Below are 21,380 nucleotides of genomic sequence, written 5' to 3'. Positions count from 1 at the left end.
GCCCTTGTGCTGAGTATTTACAGTGAATTGCTGGAGGCATCTGAGGGAGATCTGGTGACTGATCTCCTCAGTGAGGCTCAGACTGACACCTCAGTGGAAGGGGTAACAATGTCCCAGCAGCTTTCTCCTAGCCAGGTTTGAGAAATCCGAGCAGTGTTACAGGAGTTTAGGGACATGTTCACTGGGAAACCAGGTGCACCCACCTGGTGCAACACTAGATGGATATAGGATCCCAAAGGCATGTTAGGCAGGCCCCTTATAGGGTGCCTGACAGAGTCAAGCAGTGGAAGGGGTAGCAGTGTCCCAGCAGCTATCTCCTGCCAAGTTTTGAAACATTCAAGCAGTGTTACAGGAATCTGGGGACATGTTCACTGGGAAACCAGGGTGCACCCACCTGGTGCAGTACCAGGTAGATACAGGATCCCAAAGGCCTACTAGGCAGGCCCCTTATAGGGTGCCTGAGAGAGTCAAACAGACTCTGAGAGAGGAGATACAGGAAATGTTAGAACTAGGGCCTCCCAAGTGGTACTGGTGCCAAAAAAGGATGGCAGCACCAGGTTCTGTGTGGACTACAGAATATTAAATAGTCACACAGAGTCAGATGCTTACCCCATGCCTAGGATAGATGAGGCTCTAGAGCAGCTGGGTGGGGCTACGTATCTTAGAACCATTGATCTTACCAAGGGTTACTGGCAGTTGTCCTTAACTCCCAGAGCTAGAAAGACGTCAGCCTTTGTGATTCCTTTTGGCTTGTATGAGTTCACAAAGATGACCTTTGGGATGAAAAATGCCCCAGCAACTTTCCAGAGGCTGGTGGATCATATCCTAGCAGGAGCAGGAGAGTTTGCCCTTGCTTACCTAGATGATATTGCCATCTACAGCCATTCCTGGCAAGAGTACCTTCAACATTTTGGGGAAGTGCTGGGCAGACTACAGAGGGCAGGGTTGACCATTAAGCCCTGCAAATGTCAGGTGGGTATGGCAGAGGTCTCCTACCTGGGACATAGAGTGTGGAGTGGTAAGATCAGACCAGAAACTGCCAAAGTAGAAGTTATTCAGGTGTGGCCTCCACCTGTTACCAAAAAGCAAGTGAGGGCATTCTTAGGGACAGCAGGGTACTACAGAAAGTTCGTCCCCAGTTATTGTACCATAGCTGCTCCCCTCACAGACCTGACAAGGAAGAACAAGCCAGATAAGATAGTGTGGATCACAGCATGTGAGTAGGCATTCCAGAAGCTTAAAGAAGCTTTGGAGGGGCCCCCTGTGTTAGCCAGTCCAGATTACATCAAATAATTTGTGCAGGTGTATGCTTCAAACCATGGTGTGGTGGCTGTACTTAGCCAGATTTCTTCAGAGGGAGAAGAGCACCCAGTGGTTTATCTCAGTCGTAGGTTCAAACCCAAAGAAGAATGCTATGCAGCTGTAGAAAAGGAATGTCTAGCCATAGTGTGGGCACTGCAGAAACTTCAGCCTTATCTGTATGGAAGAAAATTCACTGCAGTGACAGATCACAATCCCATAACATGGCTAAACAGAGCCGCCAGCAAAATGCCAAGTTGCTAAGATGGAGTCTAGGGTTGCAAGAATTTGATATGTCAGTGCAGCACTGCAGTGGGAGTACCAATGCCAATGCAGATGGACTGTCAAGACAGGGAATGGGGTAAGGTATACTCAGATGGACCTAACCCTCTCAAGCAATGTTTCTCATGGGACACTTGAAAAACTAGCTTGAGTTCTAGGGAGGGGGGGGGTGTGAAGATATGTGAAGGCTGTCAGGTTAGCTAGATAGAATTTTGTAGATAATTCTGTGATTTGTAAATATTAATATAAGCCACAGGCTTGTTCTCTTAAATGGAAGAAAGGGTGTTAAATGTTGAACATCAAAAATGTAACAACAGTGCGCTCTACTGGAAGAAAGCTAATAAGTTAAGCCTTGTATGCCTGTTTGATCTCAAACTCGGAGCCATGGTGTCTGAACCAGCAGATTCTTTCTATTGTTTTGAGACCATAGTTAATTGCTAGATTTTACATATATAATATCTTTAATTACTGTGGTTTCCTGACCAGGTGCAACATCAAAGCTATGTTAAACTCTGAGTTTCTGTTAGCCTGGGAAACCAGAGAACTGTTAAGAATGATGTAATCTAACTTGAGTCAGCAGGATGTATTATCAATTTAAATAACTTTCGCAGAGACAGATAGCATTTTGGATTTTGTCTAAAGCTGACAACAACTCACCAGTACTCTGCTTTGCTCTATATGTAAGTTTATTTAGAACTGTGATTGCTCTTAGATATAGACAAATAGTAAGTTTAGTCTAGCTGTTTTCTGTATTGATGTCAGAACTATGCTACTGTATTATTTTATGCATTTTCCTGTGATCTCTGAACTCGACTAGCACTGTGTAGTAAGTTTTGTCTTGTGTTTTTGTTATTTATTATTAAATATTTCTAAACCTGTCAACTGTTGCTGTTTTGTGTAGAGATAATTTAAGCTCTAGAGTACATTGCATGTATATAGTGATACTGTCCATGCCACTCCAGTAGCTTTAGCCCTGGGTCATACTTGCTATTTGGATCATAATATTGCATAGTAATAATTGGACACCCTTAGGTAAGGGTCTTTTTAGTAGCTGATATTAGTGGTTGGTGGCAGCTGGTACTACCTTATAGACTGGCAGGAAGGGGCATAGCTGGAGAACCTGTGCCAGCCTTCCCCATGAGTCTCTGTATGTGGTTGTATATAACTCTTATCTCAAAGTGTGTGTGTGTGTCAGCTACTGGGGCAGGGACATGAAGCACTGGTTGGACAGGGAGGGTGCTGGAGGCATCCTGGATCAGAAGTAAAACACAAAAGAGTCAACAAGCATTTTGACAACTCGGAAGTTAAACTACTACATTAACCTACAGTCCAAAAACCTTCAAAACCTAAAAGCGTTCTAGTCAGCTATTAACAAAAATCCTCAGACCAGGCCATGCAACCCAACCCAATCCCACAGTGCCCAACAATGCAGAAAACACTGCTACTGTCTTTAATACACACTTAATAAATTTAGTCACATCCCTAATTAAGTACCATACCCTTCCAACAGCTCTCCATCCCCAGCAACAACTGTGACTCTGCCCCCTTCTCAGGGCAACCAGTTCCCACCTCAGCCATTAAAAAAATTATCTTCAAACTAAAACCCACCACCCTAGCACCTGACAGTCTCCCTACCAAATATCAGAAAATGACTGCAGAGGCTATAGCCTGTCCCATTTCCATACTCATAAACTGCTGTATCCCAGAAGCATAAGTCCCAGTCCTCTGAAAACAGTTATATCCTACCACTACATAAAGGAGGATATAACACTGAACTTAGTCACTACCTTTATCTAAAATTCTTGAAAACTGCATTCAGTCTCAACTCTCCCAACACCTCGCCAAAAATAACCTCTTCTCCACCTGGCAGCATGGCTCCTGCCTCCATCATAGCACAAGTACAGCCGTCCTACATTTCACTAATACTGTAAATACCTGTAGGAGTGAAGGAAGGCTAGTATGGACCCTCTTTTTTAAACCTTTCCAAAGCCTTCAGCACTGTCTCACACATACCATTCTCCTACAAAAACCCTCAACTCCAGGATTTAATGAAACCTCTACTGCATAGTTTAACAGTTATCTTAGTAACAAATCACAGGCACTACAATGGCATGAAGACTTCTCCACTTTCCTTCTAGTCTCCACATGCATCTATCAAGGGTCCATTCTTTTCATCATCTTCATTAATAACCTCCTAGATGCCTCCAAATCTGCCTCAATAATTTCAGTTTGCCGACATCTCCACCCTCATATGTAGTTCCTAAACATTATCAACTAGTAACAAATCACTCAAGAAGCCTTCTCATCCATTGAAGCTTGGCTTACCAACTCACAACGTTTTTAACCTCCCCAAAAAGCAAACTTATTCGCTTTACCCCATGACAGCTCTCATCCCAGAAACTCTTCTTTGATATTTTCCCAGCAAATAACACAAAAGCTAGAATTATCCCACAAACAAAGCTGCTTGGTATCTACATTAACCATAGCTTAAAATTTGACTACCACATTCAACATGTAGTAAGGAAAGCACACCAGAAATTGGGTTCCCTCTGTATTCAGAAATTTGTTCACTGACCAAACCAGAAAACAGTTAGCCTCTACCCTACTGCTGCTAACACTTCATTATCCAGCCCCTATTTTAACAAAGTGATAAGTCCCAAAGCTCTCAAAGTTTGAGCAGTGCCATCACAAAGTAGCAAAGTTTGCAGTAAATCACCTACAAAAATCCCAGTCCTGCCTAGCACAAAATTAATTAAAGTTGCTCAAACTACTCCACTTACTCTTTTACTCCCAACTTGGAACTACTCATAATTTAATGTAGAAATCTATAAACTGTCCATCTCTGTCAATTCTGATCCAGCCATTCAAACTTAATAGATCCGTTTGCTCACCCCAAATGTTGCTTCTCCAGATCAGTAATCCAGCAGTACAGTTGAGAGTCTGTTCTCAAACTGTGTCTCCAAAGCATGGAATACGGTATCTCTCCCTCTAAAAAATAGAACATCTCATGTACTTTAAACAGAAGCTAAAGCCACACCTGCAGAATCTCTGGCTCTATCCCAGCACTAACCCTGGATTAGTAGACTAAACTATAATTCCCACTTCTTCCTACCCTTCAACTACTTCTCGCTCTCATCTCTTTCTAACAACTCTTCTTTCTATACTGTCACCCATTCGCCATATCTGACGACTACCCCCCACCTTCCCACTCACTTAATCCTTCTTACGTTCACCTATAGAATCTTTTCCCCTCCATCTCCTCCTCCGTCATACTTTCAATCACTTATAGTTTTTCAACCACTCTTTAATCTAAAACACCACCTGCTGACTAGCACAAAAAATATGAAAAAGGATGCTGCTTTCATCAACTTTATGTCTGTATTATGCCTTTATTATGAAACTGCTTTTTGAAGTATATAATGCTACTGGTTTAGTGACATTTATTTCTGTATATATAAATGCTACTCATCCACTGAAATGTATGTCTGTGTATTAAATTATGCTCTTCTTCCCTTGCTCAAAATAATAATCTGCATCTGTGCCTTGTAGTACTGTCTGCAATGACTCTATTAGTTTGCAGACTTTTGATTTAATTTTCTATACCATGTATAAACTTACAAAATGTCTTTATTCACTAGACTATTATACAGTTGTAAAATGCTCTTTACTGCACTATTCACTAGGCTACGTATACATTTGTAAAATGGTATTTTTCTACATTATGCATAAATCTTTATCTAATATGTATCATTTGGAACTTTTCTCCTCAGGGCTCTGCTGAAAAAGGGGACTCTGTGCTCATTCAGACGTTCCTGGTCAACAAATGCAATATATAGATAAATGGAGGTGTTTTCTTTCTCCACTGTTATTTGACATTTACTTGGAACCATTAGCTAAAAGATAAGGGAGCCACAAATTCATGGATGTAACTGGTGTGGTAGCCAAAAAAAACTATTTTTGTTTGTGGATTATTATTTATTAATTTTATTTATTTATTTATTTACATTTGTTTACCGGGAAATTCCCACTGGACACAGGTCCTTTATCAGTGGAGGCCCAGAGGCAAAAGTTCCAAACAACAATAAATGAGCAGCAGAGTACATGAAGAACAATTGAATATACATACAATAAACAAATAATACATACTGCAGCAAACGTTAGCTATAAAATACTATATGAAACATAGTAATGAATAGATACACTAATGTCTAGCTAGAGGCTAGGAATAAAGGTAGGATGTATGTACAAATAGTACTAAGCTCGAACGGATACTGTTCTAAACTCATATACTTAAATCCTATGCACAAATATTGCACTAAACTCAAGCAGATATAAAGCAGAAGCTCCACACGAAGGTGGAACAAGCTAGAAGGGCTAATGGGATGGAAGGGGAAGATAGAGGAGTAAGAGAGGAGACTGAGTGAGTAGTATACGTGGTAGTGAGAGGAAGCTAGGTGTAAGTCAGTTGGATATGTATTTGGAGTTGTGATGAAGTGAGGTAGTTAAGCATGTTACAACAGGTCTGAGAGATTGAGTGAGGAGGGAAGGGGAGGGTAAAGGGTGAGCCAGAGCCTGCAGAGGAAGGAATGCAATGATCAGATGGTGTGAGGCAGGGTGGCTAGGGGAGGGGAGAGGAAGGAGAGGTGAAAGGAGGGTTACTAGTTACTATTCTCTTGTTCTTGAATCTGAATCTAATGTTAAGGTGTTGTGAAATATCTTGAGAAATTTTTAGGGTATAAAATAAATGAAGTTGAAGCATTGCCTGCAGTAGTAAATGATGTGCCTACACATGAATTACATACATGCATATATACATGCAAATTCCAGGCACAGGCAATAATGCCATTCTAGTCTGCTAAAATACAGGCTTTCCCATAATGAGTGTACAAGTTGTTCTTAAAATATCTAAACTAATGCTTGCTCCAACATAATTTGGTGTCTATTCCATGCATCAGCTATTCTCCCAGAGAACCAGTTAGTACACCTTTCATTCATATATAATCTCTTTCTCTTTAATTTCTCCAAATCTTTTAGTTTTCTAATACCATGACAAGAATGGACCCCATTCCTAAGTTAGGGTATAAATACAGTTCATGAAATTAATATTGTTTCAGTTGTTGATATTAGCCAAAACTGCTCTTTGCAGCACCCGCAGTGTACCCAGAATTGATTCCTTCTGCAATTCATGTGCTGTTGTATGTATTGGTAGCATATCTAAATGCAATTGTAAAATATTTTTTTTTATTAGACACATTACTCCTACTACTAGCAGAAATGTCTGGGTATCTTTCTTCTACATTGATCTTATTTCTGCATGCAAATCTTGATATTTTATGACTTTGTGTTTCTCAGTACATGAGATACTGTAATGTGTAGCAATTTCAATTATTAATGCTACATTTGTCTTTTTTTCATGGACTACTATATCTGGTTTTCTCACATCTATTTTTTTGAATTGTTGGTAGTAACTGACCCCATGCAACGCATACTTCCTTCTTTATAATGTTTTTGCGGTTAATGTTTCCAATGCTTCTCAGCAACTTTTATATTGTAGTGTTGCACAATCCCTAACCCAACAATCTTGCCACATTACTGTACCTTTCAGTGTACAGTTCCTCTGCCATGAGTATATCAAACCCAGCAACAATGTTTGTGACTGTCTCCAATTATTTTTTTACAGAACCTGCATTTATCTGTTTCTCCCACGCTTTCAATGGACTTTGTAAACCAACTTGTATGCAGTCCACTTTCCTGGGCTGCCATTGTTAACCTTTCATCCTTTGGTTTCAACTCACCTCTCCTTGACCATTCCTGCATCAAATCCTAATCAGCATGAGGTTGTTCCAGGAGATCTCTATACTTGCCACTATATTTATGACCTTTCTACATTTAGGTTCATAGGTTCATAGGTAGGTACTAGGTTATCGGCCCTGGGGCCTATACAAGCCCAGCCAGAAAGGTACCCTGGCTTTTGCCACCCAAGAAAATTTTTCTCCTGTGCCACTGTTGAGTAGAGCCACAGAGGTGATCCCCGGGATGAATTTCCTATTTCCCATCCAATTATCAAGATATTTCTTGAAGAGTGCTAATGAGGAGCTTTGTTTGATATAGATAGGTAGTTTATTCCAGAGTATGGGAAGTCTCTGGGACAGGAATCTATCCCTCTGGCATGTTCTGTTTATTGTGGTGACAAGGTTTAGGTCCCTAGAGCATGTAGCTCAGAGGGATTGGTATTTCTTTAAGTGGAGCATGTCCAACAGCTCTGTGTTTGACATAGCTTTGTATGTAAGGCAGAGATCACCTCTGAGTAGGCGATATGTGACGGGGTAAAGCTGGAGTTTTTTGAGACGGTCTGAGTAGAGAATCTGTTTGAGGCCAGTAATCCTCTTTGTGAGGTATTTCTGCAGCCTTTCCAGTTGTTGTAGATGTCTTGTGAGGTACATACCAAAAGGGGTATTGTACTCTATAATGGATCTAATGAGTGATGAGTAGAGGGGAAAAATGACCTCTTTTTTTCTGGATGAGAAACCTTTTGTGATGAGGTGTGCCACATAGAAGGATTTCCTGACTACTGTGGCAATGTGATTGTCAAGGAGAGACTACTGTCCAGCTGTGTCCCAAGGTCTCTTATCACACTCTCGGTGTTAAGTATACTACCGCCTATGTTGTAGTTCATGGATACAGAGTTTTTACCAAAGGGGATGACAATGCACTTTTTGGCATTGAGCTTGAGGCCATGGCTTTGACACCAGGCATCTGTCTCAGTGAGGCCCTTTTGTAGGATGTCCACATCGTTAGGAGTTTCGATTATGGCTCCTAGTTTGCAGTCATCTTCGAACTTCATTAGCCAAAGACCTTATGTGTTAGCCTGTACTTCAGAGAAGTAGATACCAAACAGGAGAGGACCCAGGACTGAACCCTGTGATACTCCACTTGTCACTGGTCTGAAGTCGGATTTGGAGTCTGCTACTTTCACAGTGTGGGTTCTGTCAGTGAGCCAGTTGGCAACCCATCTTGTGACATAGGGATTTATACGTAGTTTAGTGAGTTTATCTATAATTCCAGAGTGGGGGATGGTGTTGAAAGCCTTGGCAAGATTTAGATAGGCTGTGTGAACCACCTTACCCTTGTCTACGACTTTGGTGACTGCTTCAAAGAGGTCTATCAGGTTTAGGAGACATGATCTGCCTTTTACAAACCCGAACTGGGTGGGGTCCAGAGTTTGGAGATTACCAATGTCTTTGTTTATAAGTTCCATGATGATACGTTCCACGGCCTTGCAGACCATGCTCGTCAGGCTAATGGGGCGGTAGTTCCCGGGGTCCGTGGTGGCTCCCCCCTTGTGGAGTGGGATAACCGTCACTTTGTGCCATTCAGCAGGCACAAAGCCTGAGATGAGGCTATGATTGAACATGGTACTTAGGTGGGGTGCCAGTTCGTTCTTTTGTCCATGTAGAACGCAGCCTGGGATATTGTCTGGTCCCATGGATGCTGTGTTCTTGGCTTTGGACAGTGTGGTTTTTACCTGTGCAGCAGTGATTATCTCTTTCCTTCTCATCTGATCCTTCTCTTTATGTGCTTTCTTTTGTTTCAGTTGCTGTCGAATTTTTGTCTTTTTCTGTTTTTATTTTAATTTCTGCTTACCACCTGCTAAAACAAGCAGAGATCAACTTAGACTTTCTCTTCTGATGTTGTAAAACTTTCACTGTGGTCGGATCTGATGAGGTCAGCAGATATTGTATGTAGTCCCATGGCTGCATATCTATACATGTAATCCATTTCAAGGAAGCCCATACCTGCTTCACAGAGTGGAATACATAATCTTGGTATACAATGATTTTTATATATAATTTGATAAACGTGATGAAATGTTCTTGTTTTTCTGTCCAACTGGTCCAGTACCTTTTGGGGCCACTCAGTCTCACCAAAACTGTAAGTTAAAACAAGAAGAACAAATCAGTTTATAGCTTGGACTTTATTCTAAAATGTCAAGGCTGTTTTCAATATTAGTTTTAGCCCTCTCAAGTATTCCTTACTGAGTTTCATTAGCATTTGTTCATGTTTTATTGTCATTCATCAGTTCCCAAATATTTATGCACTCCTTCCTGCTCAAGTTCCTTTTTTATCACATTCCTGTCCTATATATTTTCTTGGTACTGCAACTTTTCAGATTTAAACATTGCTTTTGGACATTTATAAAGACCACTTTTTATTCTTATATCATCTGAGAAAGCTTTAACTACTTGCATTTATGTTTTCAACTCCTCATCTGATGAACTGCACAGTTTTAAGTCATCCACAAAAAGTAAATGGGAAATATTTTAAGCAAGTTTGTCTTCTGGGAGCCCAATTGTAACCAAGACCTAATCTGTAAAGTAAATAGCTTAATGGGTTAAGGGCAAGACAAAACAACAGTAGTGACTAAGAATCACCCTGGAATATCCACGTTTGAATTTTTACCCATGGAATAATAATTTCCCTTTGTCATGGCTTAATTGCAAAGTGGTTTGGCACTGTTTTGTGTAATGTAATTAATTAATGCAGGATGTATCTTACACATGTGAAAGCACTCCTTTATCCGTGAATGTGGAATGCTGTGTCCATGCCATTCTTAGATTTTTCCTCTTTTTATAATTTTCCATTATGGCTTTGTTTAGCAATAAATGATCCTTTGTTCCATATGACTTTCTTTTTTTACCCTTTTGTTCTGTTACTATGATTGGGTTTTCTTTTAAATGAGTATAAACTCTATTTGCATAAATTCCAGTATATAGTTTGTACATTGTCAGAAGGCATGTTATTGGTCTATAAATTGTAGAATTGCTTACAGGATCACTCTTAAGGACAATATTGTTTTTTTCCTGCTGTTAACTAGGTTGGTGTCTGTCTGGGATGCTGACATAAGTAGTTCTTACTCATGGCTAAATCTTTTTGTAAAGATTTTAATACTTTTAGCCTAGAGTTATGTACTGCATCTGGGCCTGTGGTTTTCCAGTTAGGATTTTTTCTTAATTTTGTTTCAATTTCTCTGGCTGTTACTTCATCCCATTTCATATCCTGTACATTTGAACTACTTACTGTTTCTTTTAATGTTTCTTTCCATTCATCAACTGTGTTATGATCCACAGGGTCTTAATAAATATTTCAGCAAAGTGTGTTGCTTTCTTTTTTTTTTTTTTTTTTTTTTTGGTGGTGTTATTCCTTTAGCTTGCCATTCTTGATGATATATATATATATTTTTTTTTTGGGGGGGTCATCTTGCTTACTTTGTACTTTATATTTATCTTCATATCTGCTCTTCTGCCTGTGAAGATATCTTTAGTTTATTATTTGCAATAGTATATGATAGATGCTGGTCTGTTCTATACTGTGCATTGCTTTTATCACAACTGTCTTTCTAAGTATTTTTCTTGATCGGTTCTCTCTTTTGTACTCGTCTAGCAGTGACACTTCTTGTCTTAATTGCTTTATAGTTTTCTCTTATTCATCTGTGATGGCATTTTATTTCTCCCTTCCTCTCCCTTATTGCTCTGTATTTTTGTGGTAAGTCTATCTGTTATTAGTTTAACTGCAGAGTAATGTAGGCTGTTTACTTCTGTTATATCATATGAATTTCTGTTAATAGTCTTGATTGCTGTGTTCATCTGTTTTATCAGGCTTCTAACACATTGGGTCTTCTAAATTTCTGTAATGTCTTTCTTTTATTTATCTTAATATGTTTAGCCATTCTATTAAATCAAGTAACTTTTCCCTTAGATTATTTTCTTCTAAACTGAAGATACATTTTTTCTGTTTCCCATGGGCATTCTACAGAAAGTTCCAAAACGTCTTCCTGTGACATATCCTCTTCAGCTGCATCCTGCGTCATCCATTGATCCTTCATATGGGAACTCACTGGCCCATCACTCCACAGCATGACCTATGTAAGAGTTACCACTGTTTCCTGCTCCTTCCCTTTTGTGCAACTCCAGCTGACCTTTTTTTACTGGTTTTCTACTGATGGATCCAGAGCATCATCATGTGGCAAGTGATCAGATGTTTCCTGTGCAGCCTGTTTCTTCTTAATTTGTGGGCTCATTATTCCATCATGTTGTGTCATTATTACATCATGCTGTGTCATTATTACATCATGCTGTGCCATTACCAGGGTTGGATTTTCTACACTAAATCTTTCACTTCGCAGATAATCCATAACATCAGCTTCTATTTCTTTAACTTGTCCATTTCTTACCCTCTTTTCTTCTTTCCCCTTTGTTTTCTTGTATTTTTGTGTTGTGAAATTTTCCATATCAGGGTGCCTTTGTCTGTATTTCTCTTCAGATATCTTTGGTGCTGCTTTTTCTATTGATTAGTTTTGCTTTCTCCTTTGAATAAATAATGCATACTACTAAATCTCTTTTTTCTTTTCCATGTCCATATGCCTCCTGCTCTATCTGTTTCTCCTTAATTTAGGAACTTATTGCTCTGTCATGATGTGACATATCCTGTTTTAGACTTTCTGCACTAAATACTTCACTTTGTAGGTATTCCATAACTTCAGTTTCTATTGTTTAACTACCGCATTACTAATCTTCTGTTCTGTGTTCCCCCTTTGTGTTCTTATTTTTTGTATTGTGAAATTTTCCATATCTGGGTGCCTTTGCCAGTACTAATATCTTTGGAGCTGCTTTTATTATCTTTTGCATAAGTATTACACCATATCAGATCTCTTATTCTTTTCCATGTCCATATTTCTTTTTATACTGTTCAAAAATCTTTGGGATTTTTTCTTTATATTTTCTCTCTTGCTCTGTCACTTATTTTTTTCCATGTGGACCAAAGTTTCTTTGTGTATACAATGTTTTTTATGGATCTGATGTATTAATGAATACAAATTTGCATTTGAAACTTTTGGCAGTTTTTCTTCTGCAAGTATTTTTCTTTCCTCTAATTTCTCTAAATCTCTTTGAATATCTTCTGTCTGGAAGTTCTGGGATTCTTGCATAATAATGACAATGCATAATTTATTTGTTATCCTCAGTGGTACACTTTTATCATCTTCATGCCCGTCAGTTTTTGTGGGCTACTACTTCCTTCTACAATGGGATGGGGGGGGGGCATCCTCCCCCTGAGCCTGGCCTGACCCCATTGTCAGAATATTTGTGTGTCTTGAGCATGACATTTTTTTGCAGTCCTGGCAGAGTTGAAGAAATGTTTCCATGTCTTCAGCATTCTACAGTGCCTTTTGTTGTAGTCCTGGCACCAGTGCCCCTACCAAGATTGGTTGCTTCTGTGCCCTAGGTCTTGTCCACCCAGCTGTCTTTTTTGTTTTTTAATCCACTTGTCTCCATGAATGTATCATGGTGAGAGTTTGTGAAAACAGGCCCCACCATGTGAAGGCGCTCACATCAAGGATGACATCAATTCCAGCAATATTACCTTCCTTTTCTTGCTGATTTCATCATCTCTCCAGTCAGACCCCCATCACCTCTCCATTTGGACCCTAATTATCTTACCAATCAGACCTCATAAATAGGTTGTCTGATGATTCTCTACTGCTGTTTGATGATCCCAAATGATAATCCTAAACATTCCTTAGAGGTAGGTTTCTCTGAATGCTCTCTATATATCTAAATAAAGTCTCTTCTTAAATAATTATATGAGACAATGTACACATTCAGACATTTTAATATCTCATAATAACTTATATTTTCTTATCTGCAGATGCTGTTAGTATAGTTCCTGTATGCTATTCCCAATGTACTCATGCTTGTTTTCTTATAATGCAACCGTGTATTCCACACTGTAGTCTGGGTCTAATGTAACTTACAAACAATGATTTCATCATTTCTGACTTCCCAGACTTTATAATTAGTTCAACAGGACCCATATTTCTGGGGACATTAAAAGATGAAGTATTTAGGTGCATGGGTTAAAAAGGACTCTGTTGTAGCAGCTAAGGATAATGTGAGAAGAGACCAACCAGAAAATGATTTAAAAAAAAATAGACTGGAAATTTATGGCCATTGTCGTGGACAGCAAAGTACAGGCAATGACTTTTTTTTGTTTCATTTCCTTTGGGCCTGTACATAGGTCAGGCATACTTTTATCAGCCGTAAGAAAGATCTGAAAGAATTTATTTGGGATGGGAAGAGGGCAAGAGTAAAATAGGATAAGCTGAATCTTCCTGTTGAATAGGGTAGTTTAGGACTACCTGATTTAAACGGATTTTCTTAAAGCTACGTAGTTGCAACTTTTATAATGTATATGTGTGTATATACATATACTTACACATACATATATCACAAGCAGATGACTAAAGACTGAAGTGGAATAGTATGATGGTGGAGCAAGATGGAAGTGTGAGAGATGCGGTAAGATTAGGGTGTTTGAATCAACCCCTGAAAAGGGATAGAAATAATTATACAGAATATTATGCATTTGAAGTGGCAGATATAATAAAGACTAAACCAGTGAGGGAGAGGAAAAAGGAGATTTTGCTGATAGGAATAAGTACAATTAAGAGTACAGAAATTAAACAGGAGAGAGCAAGAAATAGCTGGAGAAAACTAAAAAAGAGTTAAGCTACTCAGAATAAATAATCTGGAATGAAAAAAGAGAGAAGAGAAAAGAGTGGGAAGAAGGCATGCGAGTGCTTGGTATGCAGGTCATTAATGGCTTCCATTTTGAAGATTTTTGGCAGAAAATAGACAAAATGGGTACAGAGTTAATGACCAGCTTTGGTAGGATTTTTAATTGAGCCAAGAACAGAAGAGGCTATAAAGAAAGTCATCATTACTAAAACATATATAGTGCTGTATGGTAATTATAAACAACAACGAAAATAGACTAAAAATGTCTGAAAGGGAAGACTAGAATGACCAATTACAAAACAGCAATGAGGAAAAATTTGGAAGTTTTGAGGTATGGTACAAAGTCCAGAAAATGTATGACATTTGCATGGAAATGATAACACCGATATTGTTATTCCCTGAGTAGGCTGCAGAGGATTTTCCCTCATGTGGAGAACAGATGTTGAAGATATGATGGGAATGAAAGAGGAAATTGAGAACATATTTTCTAGGAATATGTGGAATTATCCAAGTTTAACAACTCCCTACAGACTGACTTGACACAGTTTTTGTGGGAGCATGTTATACTAACTAATGAGATGATACTTTTAAGTTGGTGACTAGATTTGGAACTGTTGAGGCATAGTAAGGCATTACAAAGTTTAATGTTATTGGCATCTAAAAATGCAGTTTCGTGAAAGTGGAAATCAAAGATTGAACCAGCTGTAAATTAAGTAAAGAATATTGTAAAGGAAGCAAAATATATAGAGATGGGAACATAAAAAGACAGAAGAATCAATTTTTGTAAAAATAAATGGTGCATTTTAGTAAAATATATTCAAGATGACTAGAATAAATAGGCTGCTAGGAATGCAAATGTTGGATGAGTATGTTCTAGTGCACAAGAAAAAATAAATACAAAAGCTGAAGTTGTAAAGGAAATGTTATGTATAATGCATGTCCAAAATGGTAGGTATTATTAACATTTTTTTCATTGATATTAGTATGTTTGTGAGCTTGCCATAATTTTGATAATGTGATGAATAAATAAAGTTGTTAAAAAAAAGGAAAACCCACAGACATTGGGAGAACATATAGAATTCCTCAGCTACAGGGAATAGAGGTTGTTATTCTGCCCATGACTATACCTCTAAAACAGCTGACTTCAAAAATCTGGACAAAGGCTCTTGAAAAGTAGGTATATCTGACCCAAAATCTAGACGTGATTAGCATAACATTTACATGTCATGAGTTTCTTCTCATTTTCACTGGGATTGTGAGATACAAAACACTCAGAAACATAAGTTAAAAAAGTGATAGTGACAGACTGATGAAAAATAGTCAATCAAAAAAATAGCCAAACAACCACAAAGCATTCTATAGCTATGTCAAGAATCTCAATGGCAACACTCAGATCTGCTCTGAGTTACAGCACAATGGCACTAAATATACAGACCCAACTGATATTGCCAACATCCTGGCAGATAGGTTCAGTGCTAACTTTACCCCCCCTCTCATCCCCTAAAGAGCCCATCTCTATACTGGAAGAATGCAAAGTTCCTGCAATCATGGCTGCACAGGTAAAAACCACACACTCCAAAGCCAAGAACACAGCATCCATGGGACCAGACAACATCCCAGGCTGCGTTCTACATGAACTGCAGAACGAACTGGCACCCCACCTAAGTATCAATCATAGCCTCATCTCAGGCTTTGTGCCTGCTGAATGGTGCACAGCAGCAGTTATCCCACTCCACAAGGGGGGAGCCACCACAGACCCCGGGAACTACCGCCCCATTAGCCTGACGAGCCTGAACTGCAAGGCCATGGAATGTATCATCATGGAACTTATAAACAAAGACATTGGTAATCTCCAAACTCTGAATCCCACCCAGTTCGGGTTTGTAAAGGCAGATCATGTCTCCTAAACGTGATAGACTTCATTGAAGCAGTCACCAAAGCCATAGACAAGGGTAAGGTGGTTCACACAGCCTATCTAGATCTTGCCAAGGCTTTCAACACCATCCCCCACTCTGGAATTATAGATAAACTCTCTAAACTAGGTATAAATCCCTATGACACAAGATGGGTTGCCAACTGGCTCACTGACAGAACCCACACTGTAAAAGTAGCAGACTCCAAATCCGACTTCAGACCAGTGACAAGTGGAGTACCACAGGGTTCAGTCCTGGGGCCTCTCCTGTTTGGTATCTACTTCTCTGAAGTACAGGCTAACACAGAATGGCTTTGGCTAATGAAGTTCGCAGATGACTGCAAACTAGGAGCCATAATCGAAACTCCTAACGATGTGGACATCCTACAAAAGGGCCTCACTGAGACAGATGCCTGGTGTCAAAGCCATGGCCTCAAGCTCAATGCCAAAAAGTGCATTGTCATCCCCTTTGGTACAAACTCTGTACCCATGAACTACAACATAGGCGGTAGTATACTTAACACCAAAAGTGTGATAAGAGACCTTGGGACACAGGTGGACAGTAGTCTCTCCTTTGATAATCACATCACCACAGTAGTCAGGAAATCCTTCTATGTGGCACACCTCATCTCAAAAGGTTTCTCATCCAGAAAAAAAGAGGTCATTGTTCCCCTCTACTCATCAGTCATTAGACCCATTATAGAGTACAACGCCCCTTTTGGTATGTACCTCACAAGACATCTACAACAACTGGAAAGGCCGCAGAAATACCTCACAAAGAGGATTACCGGCCTCAAACAGATGCCCTACGCAGACCGTCTCAAAAAACTCCAGCTTTACTCCGTCGCATATCGCCTACTCAGAGGTGATCTCTGCCTAACATACAAAGCTATGTCAAACCCAGAGCTGTTGGACATGCTTCACTTAAAGAAATCTCAATCCCTCCGAGCTACACGCTCTAGTCACCTAAACCTTGTCACCACAATAAACAGAGCATGCCGGAGGGATAGATTCCTGTCTCTCAGACTTCCCACACTCTGGAATAAACTACCTATCTATATCAAACAAAGCTCCTCATTAGCACTCTTCAAGAAAAATCTTGATGATTGGATGGGAAATAGGAAATCCACCCCGGGGATCACCTCTGTGGCTCTGCTCGACAGTGGCACAGGAAAATAATTTTCTTGTGTGGCAAAAGCCAGGGTACCTTTTTGGCTGGGCTTGTATAGGCCCCAGGGCCGATAGCCTAGTGCCTACCTATGAACCTGTGAACCTAAAAAGACATTGGTAGGGACTAAAGAAGTGGGCAATATAGTTTGGAAACTATAGCTGCACAGGGATGTGCAGTATATTTGGATATGAGACCATTCAGAGTAATCATAAAGGCATAGGGCCAGATTCCAAAAGATTTACTGTCGTGTAAATCTGCCCTGAATTCTGCAAGCCATGCTTCTCAGTGTAAGTGACTTACTTTGGTGTCGGGTCTATCTACAAACAGGGGCAGGATTCCAAATCACCTGCTGTATGCCTGCTCTCAGTGTAAGTGGTCATTTATACTTACAGCAAGTTCTTTTGGAATCCGGGCCATAGTGAAGTGACTTTTCTTATTGTGTACTGTGAAGTGCAACCCACTTCATTCTAATTCACATTACTGGAAAAATAATCACATGGCTGAGAATTATTTTAATGTATTATTTTATATTTTAAGATGCACCTTCTATCCATGTTGTGCTTTTGCAGTATATTAATAACTACACAAGAGCAAGTGTATCAATTGTCCCTATTTTTTTTTTTTTTTTTACAAAGCAGCACCTCTTTGGTTGGGTTGGACAGTTGTGCAGTGCACATGCCCTACAGTTTTTGGGCAAGGAATATTCTCTAATGTTTCTTTAACTCTAGCAGAAAACATTGATTCTGTAGCTGAAACACTTAAATACAATATGAAAGAATAGACACAAATAAAATTATGTGCAGTCAGTTGTACTGACTTTTAATGTGGTTTGCCCAGCAAAACTTCAAGTTTAAGTAAAAAATGTCCACCTTTGGGCATTTGCAAAAGTGGGAACTATAGAGCAGAGGCATAATATAAGACTGAGAAGATTACAAAACTTTGACATGAGTGGTGAAGATGTGCACCAAAGCAGTAGCTATTAACTTGACAGAATGGGCTTATAATAACTCAGCATCCACAGATCAGACAGCATCCTCTTACATGAATAATTTAAAAAGTACCCAGTAAAACAGATACCAGTAGACAAAGCAGTGAGCATTCTTAGCTGCCTAATCACAGTACGACAGCATGACAATGAAAGAAAGTACTGCAGTGAGAAAAAAAAAGCTTATGATCTAAACCAGCTGTGATGCTTAACTGGACAACACATCGAAGTTTGATGCAAACATTATGACTTTTATAGAGTATACTAATAGTTTCCAGCATGGCTCTGTACTCTCCATCTCCAAAATAAGGAACAATAAGTTGTACAATGTGGAACAAATGAGCAACACATGGGGCAGTTGTTAACAGCTTCATCTAGGACTAGAAAACTAGTAGTATGGTTAATAACTTTCTTCATACAAATAATGTTTTTTTTCTAATTAAAGTGATTCAGTAGTAATTACCACAGATATATGTTAAAGTTTCTTAACAATAAAAGTGTAACAGACACTTTGTGTGGAACTTGGATCTTTCAAGATTCAAAGTGAGGAACGTTCCTCAGAGGTACTGTTGACAAGTATGGTGAGCACACAAGAGCACATATTTGGTATTGTCAAGTATAATGATATATTTCCTATTTATAGCAAAATTTGATGTAGAACAGCTGATAAACTGTAGTGTGTTGTAGAAATGTTTGTATGTAATGCATAATACAGGGTCCCTTTTTGTATGTACACATAGAGTGGTGTACTTATATGTGGTCAGGTGAAATTGCCCTGACCATTAATTGTCCGAAGTACAAAATACATTGAAACAAGATGACAGTCCCTGATTTCTCTGTGAAATCACTCATGGTCTGGTTTCTAAGTGTTCTCTGGCAGTCATTCCTTATATATATATATATATATATATATATATGCAACTGTGGAGTTGGTATATATATATATATAGGTTTGGGGGTGTGTGGGGCTGCCCACCACTTTGAAGTGTGCTTGTACCCCTGTGAAGAATGCTTTCATATTAATGTTTCAATGGTTTAAATTTTAGACTTTCTTTTTTAGAGTTTTAGTTCCTCTGTTCTGATGTTCTTGTTTCTGTTGTAGAACCGTGCTGACCGCACACACACCGAATGGTTACTATAGAAATATTATTTGTTCCACTTCAGATGTATGTTATGTGTCTATCATACTGTGAATCACTTTATTCTTCATACTTGTTATCTGGGAGTGTATAACTGACATCATCAATTTTTAAATAAAATGTTTAAGCATTTGGAATCAAAACCCTTTCTGTGTCACATATAGCTACTGTACTAGAATCATACTTCTTATAACACAATGAAAAACATTTTCAAAAAGGTGAGGTCACTGTATGTTCTTTGCTAATCTGTGCTTGAAGAACTTTTTCTCACTCAGGGTGGGAAGTAGTACATCCAAAGATTCAAACAGTAGTCCACCATCAACTTTACAAAGATTCAAGCAGTAGTCCACCATCAACTTTAAGCAGTTGCCAGCATGAGCATAAGCTGTGCCTTGCTACATGTATGCTCAGAATTCACTGAAAATTAATAAACTGCACAACATCAGTGAATTATATGACTGTCTCTGCCTTCTAATCTGTGAGTGCTATTAAAAGTTTATTCACAGGAGACAGTCAATGTTGCAGCAGATGACCAGCCGGCAGTATAATAGTCTGTTGTAGTCCAACTAAGATAAGCTATTTATCTTGTAAAGTTCTTTCAGCAATACGCAATCTGAGACACATGCTACACAATTACACATCATCCATTCCTTTATTATCAATGATTGTATGTGCTCACTCTCTTTCTATAGTCTCTAGAGCTCTGAGTCTCACCCCACTTGGTTTAGTTTTATGGATGTAGTCTGCAATTTGGCTGCCCATCTAATTATGTTGGCTTACTTTCTGCATGCACCAAAAAAAAAAAATACTTACCTTAAACCTCCAGGTGACTGCTAATTCTCCTGACCGTCCAAAAAAATGCTGTAAAGTCATAGCTAAACTACTTCTTGGCAGCTTATTATTTAATTTGCAAATTTAGAATTTTCTGCAAAATTCAAACAGTTGAATGATACTCAGCAAACCCTGGAGATGGAAGGCAGACATCTTAAAAACTATACTATCATCTCATCCACCTTTACTTAGGTCTTCACAGAAAATGGAAAGCTTGATAATATATCTAGATAGGCAAACACTTAGCTAATCAGAAAGATGGATAGACAAACAGCTGTCTAGGCAAACAGATAGAACAATAGACTAGATAGCAAACCACTCTTAAATTACACTTTCAGAGTCATGTTTTACTTTTCTGAGATATCACATTTGAAGACTTTTTTATGTGTAATGTATATATTTGTATGTACATGGATGCATATGTGTCTTTTTTTTTTTGTGTTTGTATAAAAGCGTGTGCGCGCGCGAGCACACACACACACACACACACACACACACACACACACACACACACACACACACAGTGTATTTTTCTTTTGTATTCATAGCCAATATAAAGGTGGGAACTGTTATTTAACCACTGTCGACAGTCCCCAGATCAAGTCACCATAAGTGTTTTTCGTGAGTTAAGCCACATGTGATCCTGTGGTGCATAACTTATATCTGGACTGTTATGAACAGCCATGCAGTGACACTTAAGTGAGAGGCTACAGGGGTTTTGACTTAGTAATATAAAAATGTTGTTATTGTTTAATGATACTGTAATGCATTTTTTGACAGATTTATTGAATTGTGTGATAGTTTTTACTGGTTTGATTATTTTCCTTTGCTCTTTCAAGTTCATCCTATTCCCCCAGAGGTAACACTGAACCTCATTTGCATCCTGAATCGCTTTCCTTGTGGGCTGAGGGCAAAAAAAGTTGCAGAATATTTTGAAAATGCATGTGGACAAGACCTGAATCAGCTGGCTAAAACTTTGGGATATAATGACCCTCAGCACTTACTCATGCATCTACCGGGTGCCACACTCACTAAAGGAAATAAAGTTGTAATCGGTAAGGTGTTTCTTTAAGAAAGTAAAGTACCGTGTAAAATATAAAATAAAGGTATTGGCAGCATGCATAATGTTAGGAAAAAACTTTATTGCAGAACTTATTAAATCTTGTTGCAGGACGTTTAAATTAATTCA

At 38.9% G+C, this 21,380-nt stretch overlaps 1 protein-coding gene across 2 annotated transcripts in view; it reads left to right on the top strand.

The window, feature by feature from the left end:
* The window catches only part of LOC122809657, a 673,939-nt gene that overhangs the window by 309,168 nt on the left and 343,391 nt on the right, over positions 1–21,380 (top strand). The window contains exon 8 of one of the 2 annotated variants that reach the window (XM_044081317.1): positions 21,031–21,246. The exons of the other annotated variant lie outside the window; for it this stretch is intronic. Coding sequence (XP_043937252.1) covers positions 21,031–21,246 — 216 coding nt within the window. The remainder of the gene's footprint in view (positions 1–21,030; positions 21,247–21,380) is intronic. 2 annotated transcript variants of the gene reach the window in all.

Source organism: Protopterus annectens, chromosome 1.part1, assembly GCF_019279795.1.
Source record: "Protopterus annectens isolate FY-2018-M chromosome 1.part1, PAN1.0, whole genome shotgun sequence".
In the NCBI taxonomy this organism is placed as follows: domain Eukaryota; kingdom Metazoa; phylum Chordata; order Ceratodontiformes; family Protopteridae; genus Protopterus; species Protopterus annectens.
The sequence above is the reverse complement of the archived record's forward strand: the minus strand, read 5'-3'. Positions and strand labels throughout refer to the sequence as shown.